Source organism: Penicillium roqueforti (assembly GCF_015533775.1).
Source record: "Penicillium roqueforti strain LCP96 04111 chromosome Unknown scaffold_08, whole genome shotgun sequence".
Taxonomy (NCBI): Eukaryota; Fungi; Ascomycota; class Eurotiomycetes; order Eurotiales; family Aspergillaceae; genus Penicillium; species Penicillium roqueforti.
In genome coordinates this window covers 628,999-640,608 of record NW_024067572.1, presented here as the reverse complement: position 1 = coordinate 640,608, position 11,610 = coordinate 628,999, and the positions used below count along the sequence as shown (strand labels likewise).

Here is an 11,610-nt window from a genome sequence, read left to right as displayed (position 1 = left end):
GATTGGCGCAATATGATCCAGTTATCTTCCGACCTCGGGTTGAAGGTCTGTGTGGGGTGAGTATCTAGCAAGCTATCTCACATTGTTGGAGACTTAGGCTCATGATCGCATTATATGGGCAGCATATTTCTTTTAAGCTCGCTATTCCTTACTACCTCCTATAATACCACATACGCTTTTGGTGAGTCGTCGCCGTGGATATCAATGTCTTACAACTTGATCTGACTGTTGCGCCGGTATAGATCGCCCCATTAGTACATCAGTTCTGGTGTGTTTCCTTACGGGGGCCACTATTTTGGTATGGAGTCGGTTCATCTCATTGGGGTCGGCGCCATCCTCGCCGACAAGTAAACGGCCTGTTATCCCTCTCGCGGAACAATTTGAGCTTCCTTCCCGCGTCTCAACCTCATCTTTTGTACTGGGTGATGTCGAGACTCGCCCTCGGCTACGGGTCCAATCGTGGTGGATAAAGCTCGGTCTCTTATTGGGGTTGTGTGGCTTGCGAATCGAGTCTTTCCGCCAAGTAACTCGAAACACTGAATGCGCGCCTGCTGGATACGCTGTAAGTGGCTGAATACATTGTTTATCATTCAATTTCTCATGCGACTAATACGGCGTCATGAATAGTACACTATTCCTTTCGTTATTTCGCTCTATGACTACTGGCGCAACCATCGATCGCGACAAGTGGACAGATATGTCCCCACCCAGCGATTCGACAAGCCGCCGCTACAGGTGATATACTCCATTTCACGCCGGAGCTTCTATTATCTCACGCAAAGCCGCTTCAGAGGCTTAATTGCAGCCGCATTCTTGTCGACTGGTGGGCTCTTGGCTTCATCGTTCTCGGCTGGAACCCGGTCAACCTATATCTGTCCTATTGTATCAAATGGCGCATCGCACCTACGATCATATAGGCTGTTCAACCTCTTTGCTGATTCTGTTATACTTATCGGTATTACCGAGCTATGTCGGATTGGCACTCAATTTGATGATGCGCGCAGAAAACGAACTTTAACGTTCCTTGGAGCTGGTCTCTTGGTAAGCAGACGAGTACGATCGTGTGGGGAGTATTTTTTCTGATGATCTTTCTAGGGTCTTTCTTTGGTCTGGAGTATTATATCCATCTGGGTACCGGATAGCTCGCCTGAACTTGCAGGTCAACCAATGTTGGATCTAGAGTATTCGCGCGGCGCTTTCAGCCAGTCTGTGTTGGTTGTAATACTGGTATTGTCTGCCTGGCATATTGTTGGTCCTCCCAATTATCTATACTCATCTCTGCCAATACTGATTTCTTTAGTTGCCGCATTTCGACATCCTTGGGGTGTCAATTATAGGCGGTTTCATGATCGTATACTTTTCCTCTTTATCGGCTCTCACTGGACAATCACCCTTCCCATTTATCTCTCTAACTCATGCTGTTCTCCCGTTGGCGGCATCTTTAACAGGTACCCTCTTGTTTCTTCTTACGCGAGTGGTTCATGACGAAGAGCCGAAATTATATCGCACCAACGTTGCCATACAAATATTGTTTGCCGTGCTATGTGGGATCAGTCTCGTTTTTGCAGTGAGAAAGCATCGCCTTGATAATATACACCCGATTGAGTTCCTCATAAAGGATGGTGGAATTCATCATCACAACTATCTCGCTCAGGCGTCTAGAAGCAAGACTCTTGGCGACGCTGTCACCGAATACCAGAGGCGATATAATCAGCATCCACCACCGTAAGTTTTGAATACCCATGTGCACAACTCAACTAATCTTTGTCTAGGGGCTTTGGTGAATGGTATCAATATGCCACTGCCCAATCGTCAGTTATCATCGATGATTTCGATCAGATATACCATGATCTACTTCCCTTTCGAGCCCTGGCTCCGGAGCACATCCGTGCAATGACACACGAGCTAGCCACAAACCCTTTCAACGATCTCGGTGGGATCAGAATTCGCAACGGCACGGCCATGGTGCAAGAAGGCATAAAACCGACCCATGCGTGGATGGTGGCGGGTGCCGCGGACATGATGAAGAATTTTACCAAATATCTCCCGGATATGGACTTGGTATTCAATCTGAACGATGAACCCCGTGTTGCAGTTCCCTGGGAGAAAATATCGATGCTGAACCGGCAGACTGGGATGCAAGCAATGATCCCCAAAGAGCGCATGGTGCAGACATGGTCGAACAACCGAGAGGAGGGCTGGGACCCGATTGAACCGGCCGATCAAACCAACATTACCGTATTCACTGACGGAGCGTGGAGGGGTGTTTTCGACCCTTATGTGAGCGCTGTCTGCCCGCCGTCATCGAAGGTGCGCTCTCAGCGAATCTGGAACCGTCGTGATATATGTCTCTCATGCGTGGCTCCCCATTCCATGGGTCAATTCCCCCTAGATTTCAACCTCGCCTCCGAAATCTGCCACCAACCTGACCTTGCCTTCCTCCATGGTCTCCTAATCTCCCCGGCCTCCTTCAAGGTGTCTCAGGAACTCATTCCGGTATTCAGCCAAAGTGCTCTCACCGGGTTCAACGACATCCTCTTCCCAAGCCCATGGAACTACATCGACAAGGTGAAATATCAACCGACAGACGAATACCCGGATCTGGACTATGGCCAGAAAGAGAACTCTCTATACTGGCTCGGCAGTACATCAGAAGGCGTCAGCCGCTTCGGTGAATGGAAAGGCATGCCACGCCAGCGCTTCGCCCATCTAATCAACAATAACACCAACAACCAAGTCTCCGTCCTCCTCCCAGCAGACTCAAATGAGAACTCCTTCCAATACGAGACAATGGACGGCAGCGCCCCGGCTGCAGAGCTACATCTCCAAACCGCTGTCCACCTCGCCGACCCAATCGTCCGCTGCGGCGACTGCGACGAACAAGCTGCAGAGCTGGGCACCGCAGGCTGGGCAGACTTCCAAGCACACTGGTCGCACCGCTTCCTCTTCGACCTCGATGGCGCAGGCTTCAGCGGCCGCTTCCTCCCCTTCCTACACAGCCACAGCCTGCCCCTTAAAACGGGCCTGTTCCGCCAGTGGTTCGACTCCCGTATAACCTCATGGATGCACTTTGTGCCTGTCGATATCCGTCTCCATGGCCTGTGGAGTACGCTTGCATACTTTGCGGGCGTGCCTGCTGCCGCATCCGAGGAGAGTGATCCTAATGCGCCCCTGAAGATGCGCATGAAGGCGCATGATCAGCAGGGGAAGTGGATTGCGGAGGAAGGGCGGAAGTGGGCGAATACGGCGTTGAGGAAGGAGGATATGGAGATCTACTTCTTCCGGTTGCTTTTGGAGTGGGGTCGGCTTACGGATGATCAACGCGATGTTCTTGGGTTTGGGGCGTGAGGTTAATCTTAATGTTAATATGACTATTAGTTGGTACATATATTCAAGTATATATTCTTGTCTTGTATATCAATCGTAGTCTGCTCAGCACTTACAGCTCAGAAGAAATATATACAGAGCATAACCATGCTCATGATTGTTATTGCCCATTTTCATTCCATCATCAAGATGGAAGAGATATTCATAAAGTCATCATAAAGAATAAAGAATAAAGCCTATCAAATGTGCTCGTCCTCCCACAGCTGTGGACCAGCACAGACCATCGGAGCCCGGACGAGTAAAGAGACCGTAAGATGAACGAAAATCAAGAAACAGGCTGAAAAAAAGGGGATATTTACAATCGAAGATCACTATCGAAATGCAAAACAGATCGAACCCATATCACTTTCAACGCAGAAAACAATCCATCCATCAGCATCAGCATCTAAGCATGGCCATGCCTATGATGATTGGGCTGCCGGCGATGCCTCATAGAACTCCTAGGCACAGAGCGCTCGTACGACGCCGTAGAATTCCAATCAGCATCCACCTCCTCATCGTCACCCTCAGCACCACTCGTGGAGCTAGTCAAGTCCTGATATACCTTAAGCGACCGCACACTCCAGTATGTCTCCTGGAAAGCCGTGGGATTATTCTGTACGAAGTCGACACACGATGCGGCATAACTGGCACAACTCGACGAACCCCAAACCGAGCCCGCCCAGTCTCCACAGAAGGTAATATCGAACACGATCTGCAGATCGTTGAAATGCGAGTCGATGTCGCAGCCACCGGAAAAGAGTGCTGTGGGCGTGCCCCAGCCCGCCGGGTTTGGAGTTCCCGATGAAATATCAGCCGGCACGGCGTTGGAGGGGAAGAACCAGACTGATATGGCGGAGCCGGTCCATTCGGTGGCGTAGACGCCGCCTCCAACGTTGTTGAAGCCTGTGCCGTAGGACTGGGTGCTGTCGCTTTGGATTGAGCAGCCACTATTTGAGGATTGGCCGCTGGCTTGGACGTAACAGTTCGCTGTGTCGAGGGTTCCTGTGAAGCCGCCGTTGTTGATAGTGCAGCCGTCGCTGGTGTGCAGGGCCATTTGATTTTGGGTTTGCTCATTTACGCCTTCGATTATGTCGATTTCGCCGTTATTGGGCCAGTTAGAACCGAGCATCCAGCTGGAGGGTGTTAGCGATTTTCTTTTTCTTATTTCCTTGTCTGATTAATAAAAAGGGATTGCGGCTGGGGTTCTCACAAGGCGGGCCAGGTGCCACATGTGCTGCTAGGCATATGTGCCAGATCGAGAATAACAAGACCATGTTTGTAGGTAGTGGTACTTTCCAGGCGGACGCTCTGGCGGCCAGGCGTACTGGCGGTGTTGGAGTGGTCAACGCCGATGTAGATGCCGTTGCTCGTGTCGAGGAGACCATTGCCCGATGCGGTGTTCCGGTCGACATAGCTCACAAAACCATTAGTGGGGTCAGTGTCCTATATATAAGATGAGTTTATTATGAGGCAAAAAGTCGGGACCAATGCTGATAGACATACCGTGTAGAAGTTGAACTTGTCAAAAAACGAGTCGGTGGTACCATAGTCATCGCGTAGGGTGTATGCAGCGGAAGATACCTGCGCTAACAAGCCCACAGTGGGCAGAAGGGCTGAGAATAGCTGCATTATGCTTAAATGATAGGGGGTTTGTAGGATGTTTGTGAGGAGAAAGAGGGATTGGAAAGAGAGAGTCTGTCAAAGACTGGGAAAGATCTAGTATCCCAGATACTGATCACAATGGCAAGAAACAATAGAAGGAAAGGAATGAATACAAAATCACAATAGAGAGGGACAATAGGCCTAGGCACAATAACATGCACAATGGACTACAGATTGATCGATGCTTTATACAGGGAGAGGGACCACCTTTATACTTCAGACGCCTCCACTCTCCCCCAGGAAGAAAATGGTAAACAGGAAAAAAGAAAAAAGAAAAACAGAAAAAAGAATGGAGCAGCGTGATACATCCACCAGACACTCTAATCGAAGATATGCGGTTAAAGGGGGCATGTTGAAACATCTAATCAGTCTGACACCTCCGAGCCCTGTATCAATGCTGTCAGTAGATCATTTCGATCTTGCCGATTGAACCGGTCTATTCTGTAATGTGCTCAGATTGACATTCAGGGTAGGATAGCAAGCAACAACGTACAATGTTCACGGGTACACAATATAGTAGTGTATTCACCTTCAACCGTATCGGATCCATGGATATCTCAAGCGCTAAACACCAACCTTAAATGTTTCGGATTTGGAGAAAGAAAGGAGAGACATATAGATCAAACCAGTAATGTAACTATCCACGACCAATCAGAGTGAGTACCGCCAACATCTAAGGTTTGCATATGTAGTAGTAAAGGGAAGAGAAGGAAGATGATAGGTCAACAGCTGTTTGAAGACTCTCGGCCATCAAGCCTTTTTGGGCTTTTCTTTCTTTGTTACCGGGAATTTTTGTCAGGCAATTCTTCAGCAAGTGAAGAGTCAGATCGAGAATCTGAGGAATTAAAAATGAAGTGGCGGACTCAGGTGGAATTCGTGAACATCACCAGGTCTCTCTGGCCATTTTGAGGTACTTAGACACAAGTACCAACACATACAGATATACCAGTGGAAGTACATATTTTCATGTATCCCCCGGTACATGATCAGTGCTCACGGAGATCCTACCCAAAACTGATATCAAACACAGCAGTAAAATGACAGTGTCATTCCAAGATTCATCCCGGCCCTATACACCATCTATTGTAGATCACTACCAAAAGCAAAGAGCATTGGACCCTCTGGATCAAAATAACACAATCATAGAATCCACCTGGAAGAAAAGCCGTGCCATATCAGTGTTCCCGCGAACCCCTGCAGCGGGACCGAACAATAATCAGAGTAGAAATTTTTATTCGATCACATTGAGAGTACAGCTGAGCGCATGTGGGAAATGAGCTGAACAGCTGAAGCAAAGAACATCACCATTCGTATCACCTGTTCCGACGGAAGACAGACAAGACTAGCACGGATGACTATGACAGGGATAGACCTGGCTTTAATAGCACATTATATTACGGTCAGTTGGGAGTTACAAAGAGTGGGGGATAAAAAGAAGGAGAATGGCTATATGCAAGACAAGATGATCCTCATCTAGGGATATTCCCCGAACAGCATCTAAAGTAGGCAAAAACAAAGAGATAGAAAAAAAAAGTAACAAAAGAATACCCCTAGACACAAAGGAAATAATCATTCCCGGTGTCCCCCGAAAACTATGTACAGGCTGGGCAGAACAGCTCGGCCCCTGACCAGTCGGGCAAATGGTCGCGCCGAAACGCGGTTTCAGCGGGTCGGGCCCCCGCGCTGACGGCGTCCAGCACGCAGCGTCGGTGGTAGAGGTGTCGACAGGCGAAAATCACAATGGGTTCTGGGGTACTGGCTATGACTGTAGTCACGGTGCTAGATCCAGCTCCATCCTCGGCGTGGTCGTGGTCATGGTCACGATCATGGTCAGCATTCGCATCGGAGATACCACCAGCGCGAGCGCTATGAGTATGCGCATGCGCACGCCCCGCATCCAGACGGGACGGATGGCCGACTCCGACATCAGCAGCCTTGCCCTTCCCGCGCTCGGACGGGTCATAGCTATCCTCATTGCGTCTCGCGATGCGGTGGGAATAGGCATCGGCGCGTCGCGCTTCCCATGCGGACCAATGCGCGTCACCAACACTCGGGCCCCAGATGCGACGGCGGCAGAGCTCGCAGGTGTGGCCACGGGGCCGCCAGCCGTGCTGGCGTAGACGGGTGACTTCGTCGACGTGGACGAAGAGGTCGCGGTCCAACATGCCGTTTGCGAGGGTCAGCAGGGATTTCTCGTAAGAGTAGGCGGAAAAGATGGATGCTAGCACGGCGCGCAGCTCGAGGAGTGAGGGCGACCAGGTTGCGGCGCGACTCAGGAATGCGCGCAGGATGCGTAAGAAGGACATGTCTGTTCTTTCGGTTGTGGCTGGGCTGCTTTTTACTGTGCTTGCTAGGAGAGCTGTGAAGACTTGCTGGACGAGGGTGCGGAATGAGGTTGTTAGGCGGCCGCTTTCGCCGGTGAGGGATGTGGTTGGTTGGGTGGGAAGGGCTATTTGGGGGTTGTTTCCTTGTATGAAGGCGAAGACGTTGCTTGCGATGCGCACAACGGCTTCAATGTGGTCGAGCCAAAGGAGTTCTTCAAACGTTAGAGGTTGATCGAGAGTTGGCGCGTTGCGTTTGCCGTTGGCGCTGCTTGTGCGCGACTGCTTGACTGTCTTACTTTGGCCCTGACAGAGCCACGTTCCGACACCTGCATACTTGTTCAGAGACTCCATGAGGTCGTCGATTGCCTCGGCGGTAGTCGCTGAGTCGGGGCTCTCGCGCACGCTCTGGAGGATGCCTACCAGACCGGATTCGAGGGTGTTCAGGTGTGCGACAAGACGGTCAAGGGCCTCGCGGACTTGACCCTGTCGGGCGAGGAGAATGACGGCAGCATCGATAGCTCCGCTTTCCTCAATAAACGGGAGTAGTTCATCTAAGCGGATGTCACCGACTCGCAATCCGTCGACGAAGTCCGCCACATGAGAGGGGTTATATTTGCACAAGAGCTGCACATATCGCTCGATCATCCAGTTCTCAATATTGGGCGAAGATTGGGTGTCCGCGGTCTGAGCCTGCGGCTCGATGAGCACCAGCAAGTACTGGTACTGTTGCTGGGGATCATCTTGCAAAACCCGCAAAAACGTAGAGTGTGTTTCAGGGGCCAGGTCTTGCATCGTCTGTGCAGCGTGCGTCACGTCAATCGAAGCGATCTCCCGGGCATGCTCCTTGACCACATCCACGATACCGCGTCTCTGTTTTTTTCCAAGCCCAGAGCCTGGACGGAGGCAGTCATGCAGACAAGTGAAGATAGCATCGCGATCACTTGGATCCTCTAGGTAAGTCATGACCAACAGAGGATATTGCTTCTCTAGACGGTAGACCGACTTGAGAATCCGGAAGAATCGTGCCTCCTTGAATAGAGGAATCATGCTCTGGATGTCCGGTGGGTGGTAAAAAGACAGCAGATATTCTGCACTCAATTCGCAATCGTCTGCCATTTCCTGATCGGGATATTGGCATACACGGACCAGAACCTGGTGGAGAGTTGTGCCAGAAAGGAGAATATACTGTGGATATTTTGGCAGATTGCGCGCAACAAACATATCAAGGTATATGGTATCAAAAGGCGTGAAAAAATCGGCGGTCATGACTTGGAGCAAAATGCTGATGAGGTACTGTCGATTGATTAACATGCCGGACGCGGAGACATCCTCGCTCTCGGGCTCATTTAGGAAGCTATCCTCGAATGCTTCATTGAGCATGCTCATGAAGCTGGAAGCGTCAAACTTGAGCATGGCTCGAAGTTGAGAGAAGGAGTCTGCCCCGCTGGTGTCTCTAGGTACCGTACCGGACGCACGACCCGAGAAGAGGAATTGGTACAAATCTGTTTTGGCTCGCATGGCTTCAGCCTCATCCATGTCCTCACCGGTGGGATAGATGCGACCCGTTAAGATAAATGACAAATAGGGGAACATTTTCATCGCATTGTTCTGCCGTCTCATTTCAATCACATAGTCGCCGTTGGCCAAGGGCTCGGATTGTGAGGGAATCAGATGTAGTAGCTCTTCTAGGGGACCCACATAATCCATTAGACAGCGGTTCCATACATATATAAAGGCGTCGTAAAGATTGTGCTGCTTACACAGCGTTGTGACTTGATCGATGTCCATCGTAGTCGTGTCAAGAAGGCAGATGATCTCCTCCAATCGACCGGTCGAGTGAGTTCCAATGAAATGGTTGATCAAGGCCTTGACCGCGGTCGGGGGTAGTGATCGCAGAGTCCCATCAATGATACGCGGTTCGAGTGCATCCAGGAAAATGCCCGCCGAATCTTGCTCCTCATACCAGTTGAAGACTTCTTCCCAGAGGAACTCTTCGTCAGCCATGTAGATACAAGCCGCGATAGAAACATCGGCTAGCTCCTCTAGCTGCTGGTTCTCCAGTCGGCCGTTGCTTGCTTCGTAATTTCGACCAAAAGCATACTTGAGGGAGGCGGAAATCATTTCCAAAAGCCTTTCTTGCACAATGGGCTGTCTCAAAACATCCTCTTCAGGAAGCCCAACCGTCAGCTTTTCTGACTCTCCCGTATAGTACGAGGTTGCTAGTCGAATGGCCCCAATGAAGTCACCAGCCTCCATAAGCGCCAGCAAGCGATCGGCCCAATTTGAGAGATTGCCCACCAAGGCTTCATTATAACCAAGCAAGAACAAGCGCCCTTTATAAGAACGAAAACTCATATGGAATGCATCTGCTACCACTCCGTGCATCGACTCGTCCTCTTCGTCAAACTGTTCAACCAGTGAATGGAGTTGCGACGAGAAGAGATCGGTGTGATATATATGTCTGTTGGCGAGATCGACCGAGTCGGTCACATGCATGGAATAATCCTCGATAATTAGCAGCCGCTGCGTTATTGTGAAGACTGCGAGTACCGAGCGACTGAGCCACTGAACAGCCACAATGGCTTCATCTGCTCTCCATCTGCTGCGCGCTCTGAAGACAAGACTGGGGGGTTTGTCCTTGTTTGCAGGTTCGTCTGACTCGGCTTCTGAGACTTCGAGCACGGTCAGCACATTTGACCAGCAGTAGACAAGTTTTGTGTTTGAAGTTTGGGTGTCTTTGCCCTTCAGTCGAATTGCCGGAAACCATGCCAAGGCGCCGGTCATGGCACTGTGAGCGGGAACTTCCTTTGGTCTCGGTGCTTTGTGTTGGGTTTGTGCCACGGGTGTGGTGGACACAATAACAAGAAGATAGGGTGTCAGCATAGCAACGAGGCCCAACGAATCAGTGGATTGCTCTACGTTGCCGAGTGGCAGAGGAGAGAAAGCAAGAACAGAGCTAGGCTTACGCCGCATGATATCTGCCGTTGCCTGAGGATATCGACCCAGAATTCGAGTCGTCTTGACTGTTCTCCCCACTGCACCCATCCCTCTTGTTGCCAGGTGTGAGAACGACATGCCCCGTGTGTCAGCCGAGACCAGCGCGGTTCGCCTGGTGCCGAGAAAGCCGATATGAATGACTGCAGAACCTGAAAGATGGCCATCGGATATTCGAGTCTCGACTTGATTGGCCGGAATTGGCGGGATATGAAGGAAAGGCTTTGCCGAGCGCGAAATCTCCCAGGTGAAGATATCGCCAGAGTCATGCCCCCCTGCAACGGTAGAGTGGTCGGCGGAAAGTGCCAGTGATGTGACAGCACCGCATTCAACAGCTAGGTAAATCATCAGTACAATGCGCCAGAGGTGTACACGTCTTTTGACAAACCTGGTGTGCCCGTTCCAATAATAGTCTTCAGACTTTGCTGATAGTCAAACACGAGAATAATACCCTTGGATGTACCTATTACAATCGACGTGGAGACTGCAAGGCAAGTTGGTCGTCCGAAATTGCGCTTCCCGATTTCAGAAAACGCTTGCCCAGTGATTTTCCGAAGCTTTGTCCATCGCACCACATCCCAAGGCCCCTGGAGCGGTTCGGCTTCTGTTTCTGGGGTCGGGGAGACCTGGCTGGTTATTGAAGACTGTCTGGAGTGAAGATGCGCTAGGAATGGCGAGCCGGCTCTAGATAAACTTTGCGGCGATGAAGATAATCGGGACTGAAAGCGAAGGTCAAAGGGGCGACGAGCCGGGCTTGGGCTGACTCGCGGAGATCCGCGGAGCGCGAGAGCACTGCTATCCAGAGAGGACTGAAGAGAGCCCTGCCGTCAATCAGCTAGCTATCCAGGTTATGCGCCAATTGTACCACTAACATGTAGCGATGGGGAATCGTCGGGGTTTGACCCTGTTCCATCCGCGCTCCCTGACGCGGTCCAGTCCGCGTGTCGCGGCGGAGGGGTTTCTGGGAAATCGTTATGTCCCGCTATTTTCTCGGAATCGTGGTTCCCCGCTTCGTCTATCGTGTCCAATTCCTCTTCCACTGGTTCCTGCGGGGAAGGTAATGTTTGATCGAGGGCACCATGGTCGGGTTGTCGGTGATCGCCTTCGTGGCCTAGGTCAAGCTCGTCTTCGCGCGACCAACCCTCACTGCCCTCAGCCATCGAGCTCATGAGCGAAATCTCCGAATGACCATTGCTCCCCGTTATGCAGCCTAGGTGGAGACGAGGCCGAATCAGTGATAGCGTGTTAGGAGAGAACGATC

General features: G+C 50.9%; 3 protein-coding genes across 3 annotated transcripts; 1 reads left to right on the top strand and 2 right to left on the bottom strand.

The window, feature by feature from the left end:
* Window positions 1-12: 12 nt before the first annotated feature.
* LCP9604111_4305 (putative capsular associated protein) lies at window positions 13-3,348 on the top strand (the record flags this gene model as incomplete). Its single annotated transcript, XM_039071990.1, has 7 exons — window positions 13-56; window positions 123-181; window positions 243-562; window positions 628-1,041; window positions 1,096-1,248; window positions 1,301-1,725; window positions 1,773-3,348. The coding sequence occupies 7 exons, from the start codon at window positions 13-15 to the stop codon at window positions 3,346-3,348; spliced, it is 2,991 nt and encodes a 996-aa protein (XP_038929867.1).
* A 424-nt stretch (window positions 3,349-3,772) lies between these two features.
* LCP9604111_4304 (glycoside hydrolase family 16 protein) lies at window positions 3,773-4,998 on the bottom strand (the record flags this gene model as incomplete). Its single annotated transcript, XM_039071989.1, has 3 exons — window positions 3,773-4,502; window positions 4,580-4,812; window positions 4,873-4,998. 3 exons carry the CDS (start codon window positions 4,996-4,998, stop codon window positions 3,773-3,775), a joined length of 1,089 nt encoding a protein of 362 aa, XP_038929866.1.
* Window positions 4,999-6,623: 1,625 nt separating this feature from the next.
* Window positions 6,624-11,518, bottom strand: LCP9604111_4303 (CORVET complex membrane-binding subunit VPS8; the record flags this gene model as incomplete). The annotated part of the gene is made up of 3 exons (XM_039071988.1): window positions 6,624-10,684; window positions 10,738-11,170; window positions 11,222-11,518. 3 exons carry the CDS (start codon window positions 11,516-11,518, stop codon window positions 6,624-6,626), a joined length of 4,791 nt encoding a protein of 1,596 aa, XP_038929865.1.
* Window positions 11,519-11,610: the final 92 nt, after the last annotated feature.